The sequence below is a fragment of the Physeter macrocephalus genome, chromosome 6 (assembly GCF_002837175.3).
Source record: "Physeter macrocephalus isolate SW-GA chromosome 6, ASM283717v5, whole genome shotgun sequence".
NCBI classification, from domain to species: domain Eukaryota; kingdom Metazoa; phylum Chordata; class Mammalia; order Artiodactyla; family Physeteridae; genus Physeter; species Physeter macrocephalus.
The window spans coordinates 91606015-91630534 of NC_041219.1; the positions used below are offsets into that span (position 1 = coordinate 91606015).

At 36.2% G+C, this 24520-nt stretch overlaps 1 protein-coding gene across 1 annotated transcript in view; it reads left to right on the forward strand.

The window, feature by feature from the left end:
* SLC38A4 (solute carrier family 38 member 4) overlaps positions 1 to 24520 on the forward strand; it is a 53622-nt gene that overhangs the window by 5185 nt on the left and 23917 nt on the right. The window contains exons 3-7 of the mRNA XM_055085730.1: positions 13482 to 13711; positions 17850 to 17940; positions 18447 to 18562; positions 21374 to 21447; positions 21912 to 22004. Of these exons, the coding sequence (XP_054941705.1) occupies positions 13593 to 13711; positions 17850 to 17940; positions 18447 to 18562; positions 21374 to 21447; positions 21912 to 22004 (493 nt within the window). The 5' untranslated portion in view covers positions 13482 to 13592. The remainder of the gene's footprint in view (positions 1 to 13481; positions 13712 to 17849; positions 17941 to 18446; positions 18563 to 21373; positions 21448 to 21911; positions 22005 to 24520) is intronic.

Sequence of the window (24520 nt, forward strand, 5' to 3'; positions counted from 1 at the left end):
AGGTAGAAATTTGAAACAAGATGAGCAATGCTTTTAAGTATGGGCAAGAAAAAAACCTGATTCAATGCATGGATGTGATCTGAATCAGTTTATTTTGAGTCAGCAATTTTGTACTTTTAATAGATAACATATTGGGATATACATTCTAGGACCTTCTCTGTACTATTTGAAAATAATAGCCACAGATTAATGGGAGGGGTCCTGAAATGGATGAGCTACCACCACATATTCTCTTTCTCTATGTAAAGAAATATGAAGATTTTATTGCAAGTTTCTTATTTCTCATAGGATGATCACATAAAATTCACAGCATGTGTTGTGAGCTGGTGAAAGTGATAAATGGAAACAGTAGTATAAGAAAGAGTCAAGCTACCACTGACCCCACTTTAAATCCTTTCCATCTGCCTTCTCTTCTGCCACTGTTCTCAGACAGGCAAATATCACCAAAGCCCAGCCGTCAGTCAACCTCCTCAGCATCCTCCTTGTCCCTATCTCTAGCTCCACCCTATCATCCCATCTTATTCCCTTCCCTGCTGATTCTATGATTTTCTTCAGAAGCTTTCAAGAGATCCTGATCACAAAAATCTGAGTCCCAAGATTTAGCACCTTTCACAGCCTGGACTATTCCGTTCTATTCCGTTTTGCTCTGAAAAGTCTCTGCTGCAGCCAGACTACTTTTCACTGTTGCCAGAATATGGCTTTTATCATGTCTACAATTTGCATCCAGGATGCCTCTCCCTTTCCTCTCTACCTGTTGGAATCTCACCTGGACTTTAAGGCCCTCTTCCAGGTCCTTAGGTTCCCTGAAGTCGTCTTGGATAGCCTCAGCCCAGTGGGGACTTTTCATCTTCTGGAATCCTATGGCATATGGTGCAATTCTGCTAATATTAATCATGTTATAATTTGGGAAGCCCGGTATCCCTTTAAGTGGAATATTTTACCGCCTGCAAACTACCCCCCTACCCTGACCAAGTTTCATATACCTGTTCTTGGTGGCACTTATATGAATTCCTTATGTGAAGGACTTGCTTCATTATTCACTACCCACATATTTTTCATTTTATTCATTTCATTTTCATTTTGTTCATTTTTAAAAATTCTGTACATATTCTGGTCTATTACCTCTTTGTACAGTCATGCTTGAACCAAATCAGAAGCTAACAGAATATGTAGCATTTGCATTTTTTAAAAATCAAAAGAGAATAATCTATTACCAAATATATATATGAAATCACATTATGATATGATTTTAAGAAATGTTCAGGACATGAAACTATAACGTTTAAGTCTGTATTTTCCTTATGAAAGGAAAGTTACTGTGAGTTTTGTCAAGACCAGACCATACATTTCTTCATTAATCTTTGCATGTCTAAACATGCCAAATATCTAGGGGAAAAATAGTTAAATAACAAAAAAGTTCTTAAGTCATTTTAATGCAGCCAACTTTTGTCAAATTAGTCTTTGTATGTGTGTATTTGATTTTTGAGTCAATGTTAGGAAAGTTCTGTGATAAGAATTTTGCAATTAGAGTAGGTTCTAAAGAAATATGAAAAGCCCCTTCATAGAAGTCTCGTATGTGTACTTTAAATTTTAATCCAACACGCTAATTTGCTATAATTATTTAGTGAACTTGAAGATCATAATTATATGGAAGCCAAAGCTTAAAATTTTAAGAGAAGTAAAGCTGTAGGTGTTTATACATTTATCTCCACCCTATTTTATATGAAGATATAGTATGAAATTGATTTCCACTATTAAACGGACTTTTACTAGAATACAAGTATTTCATTTTCTAACAATTAGTGCAGGTTTTTCCTTTCTTAATTTTATACTCATCTGGTAACTTTGCAAACAGAAGGAAATCTTAAGTTGGAAAGATTATAATTAAATGATGGAAGTAATTTGAAAAGGAATAGTCTTTAAATTTAGCTGAAATTAAAATTAGTGTATTTATTATCATTTTTCCCCTAGACTGTAATAATTTTTATCTGATAAGGCACAAAACTATAAGGTAACTCTGAAAAATAAAGAAGCAGCTAACTAAAAGACAAATGAATGTAAACATACCATGATAAAGTTAACAGACCAAATGGGCACATTTAAAATGGAAAAGAGAAATGGATAACTGGACGTTTTGTTTAATGTTTAATGTCTTGCATCAACTTAAGAATTTCCTACTCAAAGAACAATGTTTAGCCGGTTGTTTTTTAGAAATAGGGAATTGACACAACTGTTGCAATCTAGCATTCCTTCTGATTGGTTATCGGATAGTTTATCCACGTTATAAATATTAAAAAGGCAAAGAACCCTTAATTCTGGATTGATTTTTTTAATCTGTTTTTCTCACCTCACTTTCAGAATAAGTCTGCTTTTATACATTTTCATAACAGAATGAATTATTTGTCAACATATTTGAACTCTTCCTCTAATATGTGGAAAGCCAAGTAGATTTTTTTGAAAGGGAGAAAATGTCTGTTTAGAAATTCTTTAAAAACTCCAAATAGTGTTTTGCTTACTCAGCACACTGCCTTTGAAATGGTAGCAGAGGCTGACAGGGCTTATGATTTCCAACCTCACAGCACCTTGAGTAACTTGGTGCTGTTGGGAGTGTCTGTTATTCTATAACATTTCCTCTGAATAAAATCGACAATCCAAAAGAAAATAACTCTTTTGCTATTCAATTAATATTTTCTATGCATTCTGATTACAATATTCATTAAGCAGTGTGACTCCGTTATTCTGGTATTATTTTACTTTTACTTAAGTTCATAAATCTGTTGAAAAATTAACATTTTGAGATTTATCAGTCAACCAATCTATAGAATCTTGATACAGAATGACATCAATCAAGAAAAAACTTTCAGTAAGTGAGTATTTTGTTGCATAAAAGCCAAAATTCTAAAAGCAAATAGAAATTGGTGTAACTGATGTTTAATCCAAATGTACAACAGTAAACTGATTTAGCTTCTCGTTTTTTTAAGAGCTGACGCAAGTTGGACGGAGGGAGGTGTTGGGGTGAGAGGTGGTGGTGGTGATTGGCTTGTCTAGTTCACTCCCACTGGTCTTTAAATCATTGTCTAGATCCCCAAAGGATCACATAAGTCACCTCTGCAACAGGGGTCTGCCATTCCAAACAATTCCGGAAAGATTGCACAGGACTGGATAAATAATTAAGGTAAAGCTGTTTTTACATGAAAATTTGCAGTGTTAAAATAATGCTTCCTTTCTTCTTTTTATGGTATTGATTATTTATTACAAATTAAAATGTTTGAAAATACTACTTGGGTAACTTTTTTTTTCTCATTAAAAAAAGATCAATTCAATATAATGTCAGACATTGAAATTATTTACCCAGATCCTGATTGCAGTTTTCTTTTGCAGATAATTTTAGGTGGATAATAGAAAAGGGAAACACTGCAAAACCAGCGGGTAACAAGGGTTTAGTTATTTACATTTCCTGGTTAATCACTCTGAGGAATCAACTTAATTTGTCTTCGGAGGAAGTCTAATGTTTGAGAAGTGCATTCTCAGTGTTATAACATTAAAGGTTTTCTTTATCTTGAAAACAAAAACACCCACACAAACGTAGTCTAATCAAAGAAGGAACATCACATCACTGCAGCAGATGTGAAAGGCTAAATGTTTGGGCTGCATCATTGTCAAATGAAAAACAAAAGTTGCGTCTTACCTTGTCTTCTTATGTAACCATTTTAGTGAAGGAGTATTTTTGCAGCAAATTTACTAGAAGAAACTGAGAGATTGAGTAGAATATAAGCAAAGCTTTGGATTTGGAAGGACTGGAATCTTTAAAAATTTGAGCTCTATTCCTCAAATTTATTAATCAGACGGAGAGAATTCTCAATGGATTTAAGTATCTTTGTATTTATTTTGAGCTTCTTACAGAATGTATGGTGATTATTTTAATTAAATGCACAGGTGATAACAAAACTGAGTGTTTTATAACTCAGTGAAAAATATTTGAAATGATATATATCATATTCATGGGCAACTTGTTGGATGAAAGAATTTTTATTTTTGACGAACTAAAGAAATTTAGGTATATTTCCTTTAAAAGATCTCCATTTATTTTACAGGCCAAGATCTTCTATTTGTTCAGATTTATATTTAGATAATGTTTTGCGATTTTCTGGAAAGTCTTTATATTTATACTCATAAGAATTATATCAGTAACTTTTAAGTACTGAGAAATGTAGTTTTGAGAGCTAAACTGTTGAGTTTTCTTTATACAGTGTGCTTTATGGGTTATTGCATGTATTATTTTAATACATGAGTTACTTTAAAGAAAGTAAAAAAAATTATTTTCAGAAGAAAAAAAGTAACTCTGGGGGTAGTCCAGTATCTATTATATAGAATGTAGACATTTTGGAACTTAGTGCATGCATAATTTATGACAGATTATTAAATATCATGTATTAACATGGATAGCATAAACAGTTCACTGTGTGAATTTCATATATGCTACATATTGCTGTTCATTTCTGGAAACAAACTATTGTTTGGGAAAATAGGAACTAAAATTTATGCAGGAATTTCAGATATTTCTTAACATTTAAGATGACTAGAGAATCTATGTCTTTTTCTAAGAGCAGAGCTAGAAAATTTGTAAGCAAAATAATGTATTCAGATTTTTATGAATAGTCCTTTATACCTCATCAGAGGGCTGCTTTAATTCTTATATTAGCAAGCATGTAATATTCTTAGCAAAGGGACAAGACCTCAACATAAGGTTATTTCTTTTAACTTTTCTAGTTCTCCCTTGATATTATTTCTAAGCTATGTCTAAGTAGAGGAAGGGAATGAAAAATGCTAAAATATTATCACCAGCAATAGGAAGTAGTCAAGTGAATATGGTTCTGCTATTATTGGCACTTTTTTTTCTAAGACGTACATCAGACTGAATGACAGTGAATGCTCTTATGGAAGCTAATTTCTGTGAGAAATATGCCGTAGGCTAATAAGCCATCTGAATATCAATGTGTGACTAGAATGGCATTGTTGGGGAAATTGTTTAAGAGAATTTCACATAAAGGTAATATTAGGTTTATTTCATTGTCAAACCTATGTTCATTTATCTAAGCTATATTTTGGATGTGGATTTACATCAGTTCCTTGGATGCAAGATAATTTGGCTTTTAGAAGCTGCAGGACAAGCTACTTCCTGCACACTCAACCAAAGCGTAAAATCTGCCACCTAAACCTAGATTTCAGAGTAGATTAATCAGAACTGGGCTGGCATGAAAGACAAAACAAATAGCGATGGTGGAAAATGCCAGCTCCTTTTTCACTTTCACTTATCGGGTAAAATAAATGCTTATAAATAATGTTACAAAGAAATGTTATACATAATGTTTAATAACTAGAAATTGGATACAAGGAATCAGCTATTTAGGACATCTGGCTGGCTTAATAAATATGATGAAACAAAGTCTTCCTAATGGTGATAGTGTGCCAAATACCTTTGTTTCAAGTTTTGATTTTGCACCTTCATGAATGAGTGAAGTAAAATGGCAATGCAGAAGACCACTGCACCGGAATATCCAGTCTGTTTCTGCAAAATCTCCTCTGCAGAGAAACTTAACTTCATTAGCTAGAAAGGCTAGACTACCAAAAGTTCTGTCAAACCAAATCTGATTTCTCTTTTAGAAGAATTTTGAACATTCTTTGTCTAACAAAGCTGTTCTTTCTCTTGGGAACCAGAAGGGAACATTTCTGTTTCACTTTGAAATATTAATCTATAAAGCTATAACAAGAATGTGTACTTGTATCTATAAAGGAGATCATATAAAGTTGCCTTGGTCTTAGGAGAATGTATCACCAGGCACTGTGCTAGATGACGGGAATATGTATATATAGTCTACAAACCTGGCCCTGTTCCCACCTTCATGAAATTTCTTACCAATTGGAGGAGACAGTTATTTATCAAATAATCATACAACTAAAAATGTAAGTGCAAAGCGTAATAATTATTGTGAGGGAGAGGAGACCATACTCCATGGAGACATCCATAACTCTAGATGTCGGGCCTTTCTGACCATGTGGCATTTAAAGATTTTCAGGTTCTTTCAGTTAACTTTGGGAGACACTTGGGGTAAGAATGCAGGGAAGGGCATTCCAGGCAGAGGGAACAGCATGTTAAAAGTCCTGAGGTGGCAATGAAGAAATGAAAGAAGTCCAATGTATCTAGTGAGTAAGGGGGGATGTGATTCAATACAGGATGAAAGAACTCTGGATTAAACTATGTAGAGCCTTACAGTTTATTAGGAAATTTGACTTTATTCTGAGAAATGTTGAGAAAAATCATTGTGGGGCCTGTAGTAGGTAGTCATTTGGAATACCATAATGGTCATGGAGAGAGAAGTAAATGAATTTTAAATAAATGTTGCAAGAAGGATTGAGGAGGGGGAGGGGGAGTTCAGGACAGAGAATTGGAGGTGTCAATAATGACAGCCAGATTCCACTTATGAGCACCTCTTATGGGGTGCCATGTACTGAGACGGGGAACAGCAGAAGAATCTATGGCTATGAAAACTATTTTATATTATATTTATTATTATATTGTACTATGTTATATTATTATATTTTTCAATCACAGCATTTGCCAGCATCATTCTTTTCTAGCCTCCCCAGGCAGTGATTCATTGATTTGTTAAAAAAGTATTTATTCAGAGAGAAAAGTAAAAGTTATAATATAAGAGTTGTTCAAAAATCTGTTTTCTATACTAAACAGAATTCACCAGGTGCAGGGATTCAGTCTTATCCATGCTCTGTCTTTCATAGTTTCTGGCTCATATTTAATTCTCAGTATTTGTTGAATAAATAAATACCACCTTTAAAATACTTCCATATTGATTAAACATGGGATTAAGTTTTAGCAATTATGCTGTAGTTTAAATGCTTCAAAGGATGTACTTTGTGTTGCAGGCAAATGATTCAGAGTATCTAGTTTCTCATAATGTTCTAATTCTTTTAAAACTGTGCTTTTAGCTATTGTTCCCGTAAAATAGGTAATCGAATTTTCAGAGCTAAAGATACGAGCTATGAAAATGTGTTCCAACTTTTGTGAGATGTCTCTGACTGGGACCAATATTAGGATTAGGGGCCAAGGTCTTAAACTACTATTTCATACTTCATGGGATCTATCTTACCATCTTCAAAAGAGAATGAAATAAGTGTTTTATATATGGTGAAAATAGTATGAGATTAGGTCTCAGTTTTCTTATTTGTGAAGGAGTACCTACCTTGCTTACAATGTTTGTGAGAGTTTGAGAACCGTAAGGTCCTCTAACTGCCTATGGTAAATTATATGCGTGTGTGGATATTCATATGAAATACTATACACATTTGTATGCAGATGTAGGCAGTAATTAAATTCTGATGATTGGAAGAGGGAAAAGAGATTTAAATTTATAGAGGGCTTACTACAAACCAAACCTTGCCATATGCATAATATCATTTAAACCCTCACACTGCTTTATTCTCCTTTTGCATATGGGATGACAGAAAGTCAGAAGTTAGTTAATTTGGTCAGGACTTACAACCAGTTCTATTTATCACCAAAGCCAGATTTTTCTCTTCCTGTCTGGGCTTTAGTTCTCTGTAGTAGAGACAGCAGCACAGAGGTGGTGTAGCATAGAGGATGCTCAACCCCTCTGGACTTTCATTACCTCATCTGTAAAATGGGAATAAGAACAAAAATAGTACCTACCTCAGTAGGATGCTGTGAGAATTAAATGAGTTGATAGATGTGAAGCCCTTGTAATAATGTCTGGCATGTAGTAAGTACCATAAGAGTGTTTGACATTTTCTCTTTTGTTTTTAACCCTGGGATTAGCATTGCTTAATGTGAATGAAATTAATAAGGTTCCTATGAATAAGTACAGTGTGAAATAGACTTTAGCTGAAGTCCCCAGGACTGCTGTCATGTATCCGCCTGTAATCCCCCAGAGGGATTGACTAAGCAAATCGTGGCATGCAGGAGGGGGAGATCATTCCAGGCACAGTGACCTGAATGTGCAAATGGCCTGAGGTGGTAGAGAACTTGGGAAGTCCCTGAAATGGAAAGGAGGCCAGAGTAGCTAGTACAGCGAGGTGGGGAGAGTGTGGAAGGAATGAAGCCAGAAGTGGAAGGACCATGTGGAACCTTGTGGGCATGCTGAGAATCTTAGACTTTATCCTAAAAGTAAAGTGAAGACAATAGAAGGTTTTATGCAAATAAATGACATGATCTAAGGTTTGTTTTTAAAAGATCACTCTGGATGCTGTGCTGTGTGGAAAATGAATGAGGAGGGAGAAAGTAGGCAAGAAAGGACTCAAGGCATCAATTACAATTGTTGCAATTGACAATGTAAGAAATGATGGTTGCTTGGACAAGACTGATGGTGTAAGAAAGGGAAAGAAGTAGCCTAATTTGAGAAATAATTTGTTTGTAAAATCAACTAGACTTTGGAAAAGGCTGGATGTAAGGGATAAAAAAAATTATAATTAGTTAGAAGACTGATATTTCTGATTCGAGGAGCTGGATAAATGGTGACAACATTCTTTGGAGAGGAAATATTGGAAGAAGGGGAACTGTCACAAGTTAGATTTTTAGACACATTGAATTTAAACTACCTTTGAGATATGCAAGTGTATATCTGGACACTTGGAACTGGAGATCTCAGTAGAAGCCTGGGCCAAAGCTGTGACTTGAGGAGTCCTTGGTTTATGAAGCTTCGAGAGTAGATTAAAATAGGGGGGCTTATGACCTACCTTTGAGGGATTCAAAGAATGAAACTTCAAACAAAATGGTACTTCTTAAACGAACAAAACCACAAAAGTTCTGTAAAAAAATAGCAGTGTCAATAACAAATGGAAGTTTTAAGAATTCCTAGAAGCCAGGAAGCAGATAGGGCTGGAAAACCTGTGAAAGAGAAAGGGAACCGGGGTAAACCAGGTAAATGGGCTTTTTCCAGAAGGACCCCAGTTAAGTCAATATATACAAAGAGGAGGCATGAATCACCAACAACCAATGACCAGGTGTTCACCAAGGAGCCTTGGTTTCAACTCTTGGTCTGTTTGGGCTGCCTCTTTTGCCCAAAGGATAAGGCTGTAATCTAGTCTGAAAGAGAGCCTGAGAATGGACTCTATAATAAATATCAGGGCCTCCACATCAGGCAAAAAGGGATAACAAGCAGGAATGGAAGCTCCATCAAAAGGGGAAAATACATCACTGTGTTTTTCTTCCAAAGGCACCTCGCCTACAGTACCAGCCGTGTCTGTGAGTAGGGTCCTGCAGGTGCTCTGCACACAGACCGGGTGCGTAGACGCCACTTACCCAGGACCCACAAGGGAGCAACCCATCAGTGTAATGAGCCTGCAAGATTTCAGAGAAACCCCAAGGACTAGCTTTCTAAGCTAACCAATATATTCTTCGTTCACAAATATGAACAGACAACCTAGGATCGCTAAGAGTTTAAGGAAAACCAGGCATATGGAAGAGAAGGGCCAAGATTAACAAACAGAATAACTCCAGAAAAAAAGACATAATTTAGGGGACAAAAGGAGCTTTTGGAAACTTCTAATCAATAGCCTTAGAAAGGGTTGAGTAAATACTGCATCTGTAAAACAAACAAAAAAAGATGTTATGAAAAGAGAGGAAGAGACTGAACAGATTCTCAGAAAATTAAAAACATGAGTGTGAAAAATAATTAGGGGGCAGGTTGAAAAATAAAATGGGTACAGCTTAAAAGTAAACAATGTTTTTCTACTCTACTCTTAATACTTTCTTCTGATACCAAAAGTATGGGTTTTTCCTCACACTGACAAATTCTCCTACACCAGCGGCGAGTCCTACAGTTCAGTCAGTTCTGACACTATTTCCTGAAATCAGCATCAGATCCCACAGGTTAAGGGCTCAGTCCCACAAGATTGCCTCCACTTCAGATGCAATGGCAAGTCCAGACCTCCTGTACTTCTGGCCAGCTGGCTATAAATCAGATTTAATAATTTATAGAATTGCTCACAGAACTCAGGAAAACGGTTTACTTACTAGATTACTGGTTTATTATAAAAGGATATAATTCAGGAACTGCCAGATGGCAGAGATGCATAGGACAAAGTATGAGGGGAAGGATCTCAGCGCTTCCATGCCCTTGCCTGGTGTGGCACCCTCCTAGCACCTCCATATGATAACCAATCCAGAAGCTCTCAAAACCCCTTTAGTTAGGATTTTTTTATGGAGGCTTCATTAACTAGGCATGACTGATTAACTCACTGGCCATTAGTGAGTCCCCACCCACTCTCCTCTCCCAGGAGGTTGGAAGTGGGGCTGAAAGCTCCAACTCTCTAATCACTTGGTTGGTTCCCCTGGCAACCAGCCCCCCCATCCTTAGGGGCTTTACAAAAGTCACTTCATTAAGGTAAACTCAGGTGTGGTTGAAAGGGTCTTGTTATGAATAACAACAACAACAAAAACCCCTTTATCATTCCAGAGCTATTTCAGGAACTGGGGACAAAACCCAAATATTAATTTATTGTATTACATTTGGAGCTCTGTGCCAGGAATGAGGATGAAGATCAAATGTATATTTATTATTATATCACAGTGTCACACAACTGAAGATCAAATATGTTATTTTGGACATTGAGGAACTATCTCTGAACATTGAGTAATAAAGAGATGGTAAATAAAGAGAAAATCTTGGCAATAGAGATCAAGTGGTCCAATACCTGACTAATACAAGTTTTAGAGGGAGGAAACATTTAAAATAGTAGAACATTTTCATGGTCAGAAGAAAGACACAAGTCTTTTCAATGAATGTTCTCTCCACGTGTGGTGTAAGATGAATTTTTAAAACTACTCACATCTAGTTACATCCTGGAGAAATTTCAGATTGTGATAAGGATCCTAAAACCCTCCAAAAGAAAAAAATCAAAGAAATGAGAATCGGACTCCTCAGTGGAAGCTAGAAGTCAAGAGGCAAATATCTTTAACATTATGAAGGAAAATGATTTTGAATCTGGAATTCAAACAATCAAAAAAGTTTGAGGGCAAAGTAAAGACATTTTCCGACATGACACAACTCAGAAATTCTGTTTACAAACATGGACCTATTGTGTGAAAAAAAGTTATTCAAGGCAGTATTTCAGCACAATGCAAAATGAATTGAAGAAAGGAGATGGCATGGCATTCAAGAAACATTCGCAGCTGAACAAGGCCCAGACGATGGAGGAGGAAGCCATTTAGAAAGTAAAAGAGCATGGATAATTTGCATTCAAAGTTTTAGTAATATAGGATTATATTTCCTTTATTATGTAGTCAAATATACCGTCGTTTCTTTGGGCATACTATTTACACAATCATAATGTTGTAAATGCTGATTATTCATTTTTAGAGTTCAGAAACATCCTTTAGATAAATTATGATTTGTTTTACAGAATAGGATGAAATTATTATGCATCTCAACATTGTAGAAGTATTTCATGAACTTAAACAGTTAGGAGGGTGGGGGAAGGAATTAGGAGTATAGAAAGAAGTATGCTAATTTCCTTATCCTTCCTAAGTGTCAGTCTAGAGTTGATAAACCAAGTCAGAGAGGTTTTAGTGAATAGTTTAAATTTAGAATGACTAACTTTAAATGAAGAACTAAAAACAGTAACTGTCGTTAGTGATTGCTACTGGGAAGTGAAACTGATACTGTGTGATGCTGAGAGAAGCCTTTGTACTCAGTTAATACAAGTTTCTCTTTTTTAACTGTATGTGTGTCTTACTTCTATTCTCTCTAGTGCTTTTAAGATTTCTCTCTTCATTTTTGATGTTATACACTTACACTACCTCATATTAATGAATATATTCATTTTCTTCCTCTTGCTTGAAGTACTGTGTGTTTTTTTAAATCCTGAGAACTACTATCTTTCTTTAGTTCCCAACAATTCTTTGCCGTTATGTCCTTTTTGCCTCTCCCTAGTCTCAAAATTTTCTCATATTAGAATAACTATTAGGGTATGTTTAACCTTATTTTTCTTCCCCATGTCTCTTAACTTCTTTATATTTTTCTTTCTTTCTTTGTGATATAATTTGAGTGATTTCCACTGATATATCTTCCAGTTTCATTACTCTCCCTTCAGCTGAGTTTTTTATATGACTATATATTTTATTTTTAGAATTCTTTTTTTGGCTGTTTCTCAAACTAGCCTGATTCTTTTTTTTACCGTGTTCTTAATCTGTGGATGTTATTTCTTATTTTGAATCTTTTATTACTTTTTATTATATTAATTTTAAAGTCCATTTTAAGTTCCTTTGCAGTTTGTCATCACTTGGGTATGAATCTTATTATTTCTTGTGCCTGCTGACACTCCTAATGAGTTTCCATGTGTGATTTGTAACTTTTGTGATTTGGGGTGTGAACTCATGTTGAGTGTGTGTTGTCCTTCACAGATATGCTGCTGCAGCACTGGATTGTGGAGGCCTTCTCATGTGGCTGTTTCATATTTGTCAGGGGATTTGTGGATTCCATGAATTCTGGAGCAATTTGTATGTTAGCTTCTCTACTCAGGATTTCCTTACCAAATGGGTAGTGCATGTTCCAGAACCACACATTCCAAGAGTCATAGTGTTTCTCCCAATATAATGATTCAACAAGAATTTCAATAGTAAAAATTTCAGAACATTAACATTAACGGATTCATAGCATCTTTTAACACAGTGCCAGACCACCCCTTTTCACTTTACAGTTGAGGAAAATGAGGTCAAAAAAGTTAAATAACTTGTGCTGAAATCCAATGAATTAAAGGCAGAGCAGAGCCTGAAAGCTGGACCCTTTTCTTGTTAAAGTGCATTTCAACTTTGTATAGATGGTGACTGAGGCTGATTCAAAGATAAACCTGTATTTGCTTTTGTTACTATTCTTAACTTTGGCTTCATGATCCAAGTGCCTGGAAAGTGGCTCCCTGAGGCTGATCCTACACTGTGTTGCATGTTATCAAGCATTTTGGTGTTGTTAATTCTTTCATGCCCAATTAACAAATTAAAGCAGTAATTTTCTGTGTTACTGCTGGTAGACACACTGGTAGATTCTGCCTTGGCAGATCTTCCTTTATCAACAGTTTACTATAGTCACCCTTTTAAGTCATGCAATCTGCTTACAAATAGCTAAAGCTTCTTAAAGACTGCTGCCATGTCTTAAGATTTTTTTTTTCTTCCTACAGTGACTAGCGAAGCACCTGCCACACATAGGCATTCTATAAATACCTGCTGATTTGGCAATTTATTAAGAATTTCCCTTTTTCTCTTCCATTTTCTTTTTTTCTTTTTCTTTTTTTTGTATTGTGTAATGGAACCTTTGGGGACATGTTTATATGAAGTTTTCAGGAGTTTACTTCCTTTCCATGTTTTTACAGAGAACATACACAAATAGGTGACTAGTGTTTATTTATCTAATTTAAAGTAAATTATAATGATTTATTTTGTGTTCTGTGTGCAGAACAGAGTGTTCTGAACATAACTCCAAGTAGAAGAGCCTCAAGCTGAAGGTACAGTATCTTGTTTACACTGAAGGAGCTTGTGTGTGGACAAGAAAGCGCTGACAGCTCAAATGGATCCCATGGAACTGAGCAATGTCAACATCGAACCTGATGATGAGAGCATCAGTGGAGAAAGTATTCAAGATAGCTACACCGGGATGGGAAACTTAGAAAAGGCAGCAATGAGCAGGTATGGGGTTAAAATAACCAGGTTCCATGGAAAAATAAGAGACGTTTATGGACATGGAAAACAAGGTTTTTGTTGGGAAAAATTGGATTTATTACCTATTTGAGAGATAACAACGACTTTGATGTTAACACATCAACTCTCTGATCCTGAAGTACATATTATTATATTATTATTGTATGTCAGTCCTTTGTGTGATTAATTTAGAATTGCACTTACAGTGTTCTTGTCCCTATTAATAATATACAATAATTTAAATGATATTAGCCTATCACTTCTGTTACCTTTTGGACTATTCTCTCAGACTTCTCTTCCTCTGACTGCCCTGTAAGTGTTGCTACATCTCCAGAGTTGTGCAGGGATTCTTCTCTGGCTAAAAGTGTCCTATGAGCAAGCTTATTCACAGCCATCAGGCTTCACCCACTGAACATATGCCATATCTTCTGCCTGTTCCACTTCTATTTCAACTCACAGATGTGTTTACTACACATCTCTACCGGATGACTCATGTGTCTGAATTGCCTCATTGATAAAGTCAAACTTGTAATGTCTAATATTGAACTACTGCCATTCCCTTCAAATTCTGCCCCTCCTCGAGCAATCCCATCTTGGTGAAAGTCATCACTATCATTCAGGAACTCAATCAAAGGATGTTTGGTGTCAACTTTGACTCATCCTTTCCCCGAAACCGCACATCCAATGTTCGACTATATCTGATTGGTTCTACCTCATTAATATTTCAAATCTACCCACTTGTCTGTACCTATTCTATTGCCATCTTACTATAGGCCCTCATCATCTGTCACCTGTCTATTAGAACAGCCCTGATTTGTCTTCCTGTCTTATATTTTGCTCTCTTCCAACTAGCCCTTCACATCCCTTGCAAAAGTAATCTTTTACAATTGCAAATTGACTTATGTTCCATCCCTGGGTAAACCCTTTCAGTGGTCCCCATTAGCTATAGGAGAAAGATTAGACTATGCATACATTGCTTGGCATATAAGGCCTTTCATGATCTGGCCCTCATCTAGCTCTCCTGTCCATCTCTTGCCCTGCTCCCTGTTTGTACCCTCTTTTCTAGCCTTGTCGAGCCACTCAGAGCTCCTGTTCCTTCATCAACTCTGCTCTGTGTGCCTGGAATGCCCGTTTTTTAGTATTACACACTCATCTTACCCTTTTTCTCTATTGACTGCACTCATCCTTCAAGACTCAGCTCAATGTTAGTTCTCCTGTGAAGCCTTCCCCCAGTTAGAAGTGACCATCCCCTGCTTTGTGTAACCTCTCCCTGTCCAGATGTTCACGATGCCACTACAACATGTTAATGGTACAGCCTGGTACATAGTAGCTGCACAACTGTTATTTGATAAGTTTATTAATTTCTCACAAAATGTTATATAACACAAATTATTCATGACTTAAGACATTCATAAGTGAATATTTGACCAAATCTCAGTCTGAAGTAGAGTATATTATCCTCAAACCAAGACGTCTTATTGCATTCACAACATCCAGGAAAGGTGTCGGAAGGAAGCACTGCTCTTCCTCCAAGAAGCCAGCACAGTAAACGTTAGTGTTGTCGGAAGAGAGAGGCTGTGGAGACGTAAACATGATGCTTTCTAGTTAGGTGACTCTTGAGGAAGCACAATGTGGTAGAACCAGGGCTTTGGAATCTGCAGAGGATTTACCTGATCTTGGAGAAGATATTTATCTTCTTTTAGCTTCAGTGGAAAATGCAGAATGGCAAACCAACACCTCCTTTGCTGAGGATTAAATGAGTGCCTTTGAGATAGATGATACTCAGTAAACTTTTGTTTTTCCTTCTCCACTTCATCCCCCTCAGGAAATTGATCAAATCTGAGGGCTCTTTTGTTTCTGAGAAGGATACACGCAGATATGAGCTCTATGGCGGTGGCAGAGCTGAAGGGGACATGGTCCTAAGAATAGTCCTACAGAGTCATTCCATTTGGTCCTCTGAAAGCCATCATGGAAAGAGCAAGAATGCTTTTGTTAGCTTCAGATAATGTGCTCTGGAACACTTACAGTGACCTAGCTTGTAACTCCTGACTCAAGTGGGTCATCATTTTGCAATTGTATGATCACTTTAAAAGATGGGTTTTGTTTATGTTTGGATAGATCTCTTAAATGTAAATTTAGAGGGACATTCAACATAATACATTTATTTGGAATCATTATACTTATGTTTTCAATATATGCTGGGTTTGGTATTAAATCATTGAAGACACTGGGGACATTTCTTGTATATTTTATACAGTCTTGGCATGTTTTATGACTACAACTCATCTCATGCCAAAATAAGAACATGCAAATGCCTCAAAGGAGAAAGTCTATTTACTTTCACATTTAAAAATTAAAAAATTACTCATGGACTAAAGGATTCTAACTTATTGATTAAGGTTAAAAGAGAACATTGGACGTTCCAGAGTTTAAATCTAGATGACACTTTTGTTTTTATAATCATTAGGCCCATTTTGGGCTCCAGTTCATCTTATTGTCTCCATTTCCAACTATGAACATTACGTACCAGTCTCCACCTAGCAAGTATATTAACTACGGACATTAAAATAAAGCACGAAAGGGAGGGGGAGTGCAGATGTGCAGAGATGGAAGAAGGCAGCATCTGAGGGCATTATACTTCCTTCCAGAAATAGGAGAAAAATGACAGGATATGTTCCTAACTTGTACACCATGAGGTTCAAGAAAATCCACTTCTTGAGTTTTAGAAAACACACAAAACTTTATGATTTTGTCTGCTCGTTCTATCTACACTTTATATTGTTCTCTATTCTCAAAAAGTAACCTTGTTATCCCTCTTTCTCATAAGATATATTCAGAATTAGCTTCTATTATAAGAGATCATTTGTACATATCTATAATAATTATTTTCCCCTTTTATATTTCTAAGGGTTATTTTAATGAAATACTCTCCAATCATTTTAGTTTACTTTCTCATGCAAGAAATGCCCTAAAATTGCGATCTATCTAATTATAAAGCACTTTTAAGAAGCATACATATTTGAGCATTTCCTGTAACAAAAAGAAAGCCTGTGTGATATTTTGCAGTGTCAAAATGCAATGGTGGCAGCTGAACTCATTAGTCAAGCCTTTCGGAAATGTGACTGGTACTAGATCCATATCCTCAAAACCTCTGGCATAGAGCTCCAGGAGCCGACCAGCACTGTCAGGGGATGTGCAGCTTCCAGCCTGTACCAAGTAGACCGCAGTCATAATGTTCCATGGATAGTGACATCTTAAAGTCCTGCTCTTTAATCCTGAATCTTAAAGTCCTCCCAACTCTTCTACTAATTCATTGGATTTCTTTAATGTTTTTCTTAGTTTCGTTCATTGTCTAACAATTCAAGTACATTTTCAGAGTAATTAAATTACACACACTCACACACAACCAAACACAACACAGAGCTACCATCCAACTCCTTTCCAGCAAGGGATATGTGTATAAAAAGATGGAGCCAAAAAAGAGGAAAATGCCAGCTACAGTGCCCTGCCCAGAGCTGCATGGCGCTGTGGGAGACCCTAGACCTGGGATCTGGTGAGGCTGGACACGCTACCTCACTCTTCTGAGCCATAGTCGCTCCATATTTAGAGCAGAGACATGGAAGTTTCTCTCACAGAGACATTTGAGCATCAAGTGAGATGGGATCACAGTGCCAAGGCACTTAATAAATATTTACTGAATTAATAAGATCCTCTGATCATTGTGTATTAGCAGTTGAGAAAACTCAGTCACTACTCTGTTCCCTTTCTTTGGGAGGGCTCAAAATGGCAGCAAAATTCGCTCTAATTATTCTCTCTCCCTTTTTTTTTTTTTTTTTGCATAGTCAATGTGTGAAGAAGAAATGTGGCTTATAAAAGATCCCAACTAAAAAAATATTTTCTTCCTTCATAACTTTCTCCCTCCCTCCCAAAGTATATTCATAAATGGGGCTCAGTCTTTGGTCTGGAAGGAACAGTAGTATGTGGAGGAGAAGAGAAAAAAAAGTCTTAAGTGTCTTGTTTTTCCTCTCCTAATTCAGTGACAGATCACCTGAAACATAAATATAACTCAGAGCATTTACTAGATGTTTTTACTGTCTTCTTTTCCTTTGTGTGTGTGTGTGTTCAGTCAATTTACTAATGAAGATGCTGAAAGTCAGAAATTTCTGACAAATGGATTTTTGGGGAAAAAGAAGCTGGCAGATTATGACGATGAACATGTAAGTGACTTTCTGCTTTCTGGCAGTAAACAGGACTTGAGGATGTCTGATCTACCTGGGTCTCTGTGCGAAAACAATGTGACTGAAATTTTCCAAGCCTTGATCAGCACATTCTCTGTTTATTCAGGCCCTTACTGGAATAAGGGCTTGTTTTTCCTGTTCGCCATATGGCTGCATAAATCATTTATGAAATTTATTTGTTTTTTGGAGAAATCATTCTAACCCAAATGTAATCTGCAATCCTACATGCTTTCCCTTCTTTATATTACTCAACCTGTATTTTTTATTTTTACTGAGACCCCTGCTTAAATCAAGTACTACATTCCACTGAAAATACACACTTTTATTGAAGTTGAGTCATGGCTTTTACTCACTGTGATTTTATCTTAATCTTCACTATTGGATGGTAGTCTCCTCCAGTAAAGATAATATAGGATAAGAATAATCCAAAAAGAGGTTCGTCCTTTGGCAAATATTTGCTTATCACGCATCCCTTTTTCTTCAAGCATCCTGGAACCACCTCCTTTGGAATGTCTTCATTCAATCTGAGTAATGCCATCATGGGCAGCGGAATCCTGGGCCTGTCCTATGCCATGGCCAACACAGGGATCATCCTTTTTATGTAAGTGAATGGATATATCTACACTTGGTTCAAAGCCCGTGCATACGTGGCGCTCTTTCAATTAATCTGAAGTTTGATCTTTGTGAATAGGAATAATCTGAGAAAATATTAACATATTCTCTTCCTTTTAAATAAAACATCAATGAAAAGTAATCAGAGCAAGTCTAATCATCACACTTGTTCAACCAGCCATCCCTAACCAAATGGCAGAAAGTTTATGTGCCCAATCCCCCAAAGTGGTAGAACAGCCCTACCAGTCCATAGAAACCATTTTACAAAATAATTCATTATAAAATAATTTGGTGTTTAATAGTTAAAAAGATCTTTCCCGGCAGCAAATCAGACTTTATACACACTCTTAGGAAAAACATCCCTTCCCAAACCAGACCTACAGAGTCCTGCATGCCCTGGTCCCATCTCCTGTGCCCCTATATACAAGATATACTGGGCACAGTGACCTTCTCTCCATCCCATGAAGGTGCCATTCCCTCTCACCACAGGTCCTTTGCACGTGATCTTGGAACCTTCTTTCCTTTCCTCTTCAACTAGTTAACTCCTCATAACTCGGCTCAGCCTCACCTCAGTTATGCCTTCCCCCAATCTCCGTGACTGGGACAAACCACCTATTAGACACTCATCACAGTGTTAATATTTTAGTGCAGTCGTCTGATTCATTTGGTTAATGTCTCTCTCCCTTGCTAGACTATCATCTCCAAAGGGTTGAGCCCATGTCTGTTTTTACTCACTGCATGTCTGTATCCCCAAGACGTAGAAACAGTGCTTGGCACGGGAATTTTTGCAGAGTGGCCAAAGTTTATACCTAAACCAATGCACTTTATCCAAACTTGGTCGAATGCTGCCTAGTGGTAGCAGCATCACGTAGCAAACCTAGAGGATGGACACCACATTGCGACAGACAGCCACAGACATCTGTGCATTACGTACAGCCTGGTATTTTCAAAGACACAGTTGGTAGCAGTGAAATGCTTCACAAAAATAAAGTCTAATGTTAGTCAGGCATCAGTATGAATACAGATCACAACCCCTCATGCAGTGCTGGAGTCTTAAATAACTGTCTAAGAATGCAACATTTATATTATAAATATATGCTATTTGTGTTCTGAATATCACTTATGATTAGGTAATCACACAACTATTTGAGGGCTAAGGATAGGGCTGAACTATAAATATTTATATTGTGTCAGTGCTTTGATTGAACTGTTAGGTGTCGTATTTTTTAGCTGAATGGGTTTTGATATCAGCTTTACTTTTCTAAGCCATGTTTGAAATAAAGTAGTTTTTAAAAATTTTCTGACTCTTACTGGCTAGAGGTATATTCATATGCATAGTTGTACACTTTTATAAAGTACACTGTCTCTAAGACAAAAGACTGCTTTCTCCTTACTAATTACACATACCATTAAAATTCATTAGGAAATTTTCATAGATCACTGATGAATAGAAGTAAGAAACACTCCCCCCAATCCTAGAGTTCATTTTCATGGCAGGAGAAAATTCCACTTTTAAAACTGAAAGCCTCATTTCAGGCCTGTAAACATTTAGCAGATTAATTTGGCCAGAACAATTGCATAGCTAGATATCATGAGGTGTGTTTTGTGTATCCAAGTAGCCCGAACTGGATTCAGCAATCTCCCTTAATTCCCAACAAGTGACACAGGATTTCATCGGTGTTACTTTTAGTATTTTCTGCCAAAGCAGAAAATGTATTTAGAATACAGAGTACGCTCATTATTTTTCCGGGGAAAAAAATTATATAATCTGAATTACATAATTCTTTAAAAACAGGTCAATTCATAACGTATATGGAAAAATGTACGAATAAGACATTGATTAGGCAGTTCTTGTGAACATGTTTTGTGAAAAAAAAAAACCACAGTACAATAGAGCTAGAATAGTTATAACATTTGTAACTCGTGGTCTAAATCTACATTTGTAACATTGACTTCCCAAGGAATTACCAAAGAATTAGATCAATTGAGGGGAGACTGTTTGGTATGCTCTCATCATATTAAACAAAGGATAAGATTTTTTTTTTAATTTCAGGTAAAGTTTAGTATTGTGCCTTAATTTATTATATAGATGCTTCTATCTACTCTCTTTATTTTTGCTGTCCAATTCTTGTTTTTTGGAGAAGCATTGATCACTGTATACATAAAGAAATCATATATGCCTGTGGACATGTGGAGGGTCCTGAACCAGAAATGATTTTTCTGAATACAGCAGAGGTTTTCCTGCACCCTAGACTTACCTTTCTCTGTTTTCTCTATTATACAGGCAATTGCTAGACCCTCTGGTTCACACATCTGATCACTGTCATCTAATATGCAGACTCAGTAGTAACGGAGCTCAGAATTTGCTTTGACTTCTGTATTTCTAGATTTTAGATTAATGTTAGTCAGGTCATTGAATAGCCCTTCAATTATAAATGTTCACGCAAATACGGTGTACATATACCCATATGCTAAGTAAGTATTTGCTAATTTTGCTATACATTTAACATCTAAGTTATAAACCAGATTCTACTACTGGGTAGAATCTAAGACTAAAAAAGGTGTGTTAGGAACTTCCAGTAGTACATTTTGGCCCATAAAATAAAGCCAATTCCAGTTCTGGGACATTTAAGGGCATTGGTGGAGTTCTGAAAAGAATTTTTCAGCTTCCTCCAAATCCACATACTCTTGGAAAGTTAATGATTGAAAAGACCAGTGTAATAATGTATTGTAACATCTAATATTATTACATCTTATTTTTTATAGAAACATTATTGTCTCCTCTCTATTCCCTTCACAGAATCATGCTGCTTGCCGTGGCAATCCTATCTCTCTATTCAGTTCATCTTTTATTAAAGACTGCCAAGGAAGGAGGTATGCTACTCCCTAGACCCAAGACATGCTACTTTGATTCTCATTAAAGGGTATTTCAGTCTTTAGCTCTATACCTATAGGATGGTGTTAGTCAACTTTACATTTCATTTTCTTCTAACCCCAATCACATTATCTCTCCATGTTTTTAATTATCTGGGCAAGTGAGACAAGTGAAAGTCAACCTGCTCAGGTTCAAGCCAAAGAGAGAAAAAGACTTTTGGTGGATGAAAGAAATAACAGTTCTGACTTGCTGCATGGAGCCAAGATGAATGAAGGCATCGCTTCTTGTTTGGAGAACGTTTACCATATTTTGTAATGGCTTTTGAGATTGCGTATTTGGTGTTTGTAATTTCTATATGGTGTTTATTTACATGTTTGAGGCTCCAGTGTAGAATTACATAGAAATATTTTAGTCACTAAAACAGTTTTTTTTTAAACAAGTTTCTTTTCATTTTTGCTTATAGGATCTTTAATTTATGAAAAACTAGGTGAAAAGGCATTTGGATGGCCTGGGAAAATTGGAGCTTTTATTTCCATTACAATGCAGAACATTGGAGGTAAGAGGATCTAGCTTTCAACAAACCATTTAAACTTTCTAAAAGATGTTCAAGAAATAAGAAAACTCAATGGCAATGAACAGGCCCTTTAAATACAGAAAAATAGCTGTTTTATCATTTTTAAATTTAAAAAGTAGAGTTTCCTAAATAGATTTGCTCTTTAATTGCTCTTTAATCCGTCTTTAATTGAAAATAGCAATATCTAAGAAATGAAATACTATATAAAACCCTACCAAATAAATTCTAGAATTAAAATATAAAATAAAACATTTCTTGATTTCAAATGGCTTTAATTATTACTTTAAAAAGTTAAAGCATTAGTGCTTATATCTGTCGTTGCCCGAACAGTTGATGTGTCACATGTATGATTGAGTTTATTTCATAAAAATTTATTTCATAAATTTTTCTCAGAAAATTTAGTATTTGAGGCACATAGCCAAATTTTGGGGTCCTTGAGACACAGCCTGCACAGAGCCAGCCCACTGTAGAGTGTCCCTAGAAATTGTGCTAAGGCAAAAATCTGGCTAGGCATCGGAAGCATTATAAAGCACAGATTTCTTGGTTCTACAGATTCTTTTAATTCCTACTGAATGATCACTTCCAGAGGAGAGCCGAGAAGTACATATTTTTAGTAGTGTTCTAGGTGATATGTATGCCCACCAGCTTCACTGGTCCTATCATGTCTTTGACCCCCAAAAGGCATCTTGACCCATATTTCAGATGTCCTACTGGCTAAGTCTCCTCGCACGACCTGGACTATATCACCACATAGTGGTACTTATTTCCTCACCTCCTACCCAGTCCCCAAACCTGTTATTCTATACTTCTGTTCTTTCATCTCAGTGAACAATACCAGCAGCATCTAGTTTTTTAAGCCAGCAATCTGGGTGTCAGCCTAAACTTTTCCCTCTCTCCCTTACCCTGACAATCCAATCAAATACCAGCTTTTATCCATTCTTTCTCTTATTTAGCCTTTGAATCTCTCCTCTCCTTCTAGTCTCACTACCATACTTCAGGTGATTACTATTTCTGCTCAGACTTTTGCAGTAGACATCTACCTGTTATTCCTGTATTTAGTTTCCCCTCTTCCATCTGTAATTCATCTTCCAAATTAACTTTCTCAAATTCAGATCTACTCTTGCTTCTCACATGCATAAACTTCTTCAGCATGTCCTCATGATTTTCAAGATAAAATTTAAACTCTTTAGTCTGACATATAAGGGTTTTCATCATCTTTCCTTTGCCTATCTTTCTCATACCTTTCCTACAAACCCCAATATCTCTCTCTCTCTCTCTCTCTACCTGTCTATCTATCTATCATCTGTTCCCTATGTGTCCTGTGTCATACTGTAACAAACGATTATTTAGTTCCCCTACGTTTACAATCCTCCAGCCCTAACACATACACATTCTCTGGCTCTCCCTCTCTGTTTGCTCCATGATCCATCGTTCTCTAGGCTATTAGGTACTAGCTCTTCTGGGCTCCCTTAGCCTTGTTTGTATATATCTGGTATGTCACTGTTTTTTAAAAGACATTTTAAAACCCATGAGTAGAGAATAGACTTTTGGCGCCTGATAACACCTGAACCTGAGTTTGTTTCTGTCACTGTCTATGACCTTGGGAAAATCACTTTACACCTCTGAGTCTAATTTTTCCACCTATGCAATTGAGAGTAATAGTTCATCCTCACAGTGTCATAATAATACAGGTTCAGTACATGCACCCTTCCTCTCCAGTTCTTGGATTCAATATCCATGTCACTGGAGCCCTCCTGGTTGTTTTTAAATGGCATTTTTATAATTATAAGACAAATATATGCTAATTGTGAAAAACGAAAACATTACATAAATATACAAATTACAAAGAAATGTTTATGTAAATCATCCTTACAAAAACCCACGCCAGGTTTTCCTCTATGACAAATTTAACAAATATATTGTTACTGTTAAAACAGGATCATCTTCTAATACTGATTTACCACTTGCTTTTTTTATTTAACAATATGCCTTGAAAGTTTTTGCATATTACTCTTTTTAATGGCTTTTGAGCTTTCCATTGTATAAATACACCATCATTGGTTTACTGAATCCCTTGATGAACAGTTTTGAATCGTTTCCAGTTTTTTACTATTGCAAACAATGCTGCAATAAATAAACTTGCACAGACGTCTTGCAAGGAGGTCACTCTTCTTGATTAATAAAATCACTGGAATTATCTAGCATTTCTAGCATGCAGCAATTTCTTTAGTAACTTTATCCAACTATACCTGCTCCTGATAACGGATAGCTGGTAGGCAGATAAATAAAATCAGTCATATCTTAATGATTTGTATTTATGTCTTTCATATTTTTTGTATAGTAAGACTACAGTCCTGGGTAGAATTTGGCAGTAACAGTGGAATTGTTTCATTCATTTTACTGGCATTGGGTCCCAAGCATATAAGTCCCCCATTCCCCACCAAATAAACTGCTTTACATTTCTTTCAAATTCTCAGCCTTATCAAGATTTAAAATAT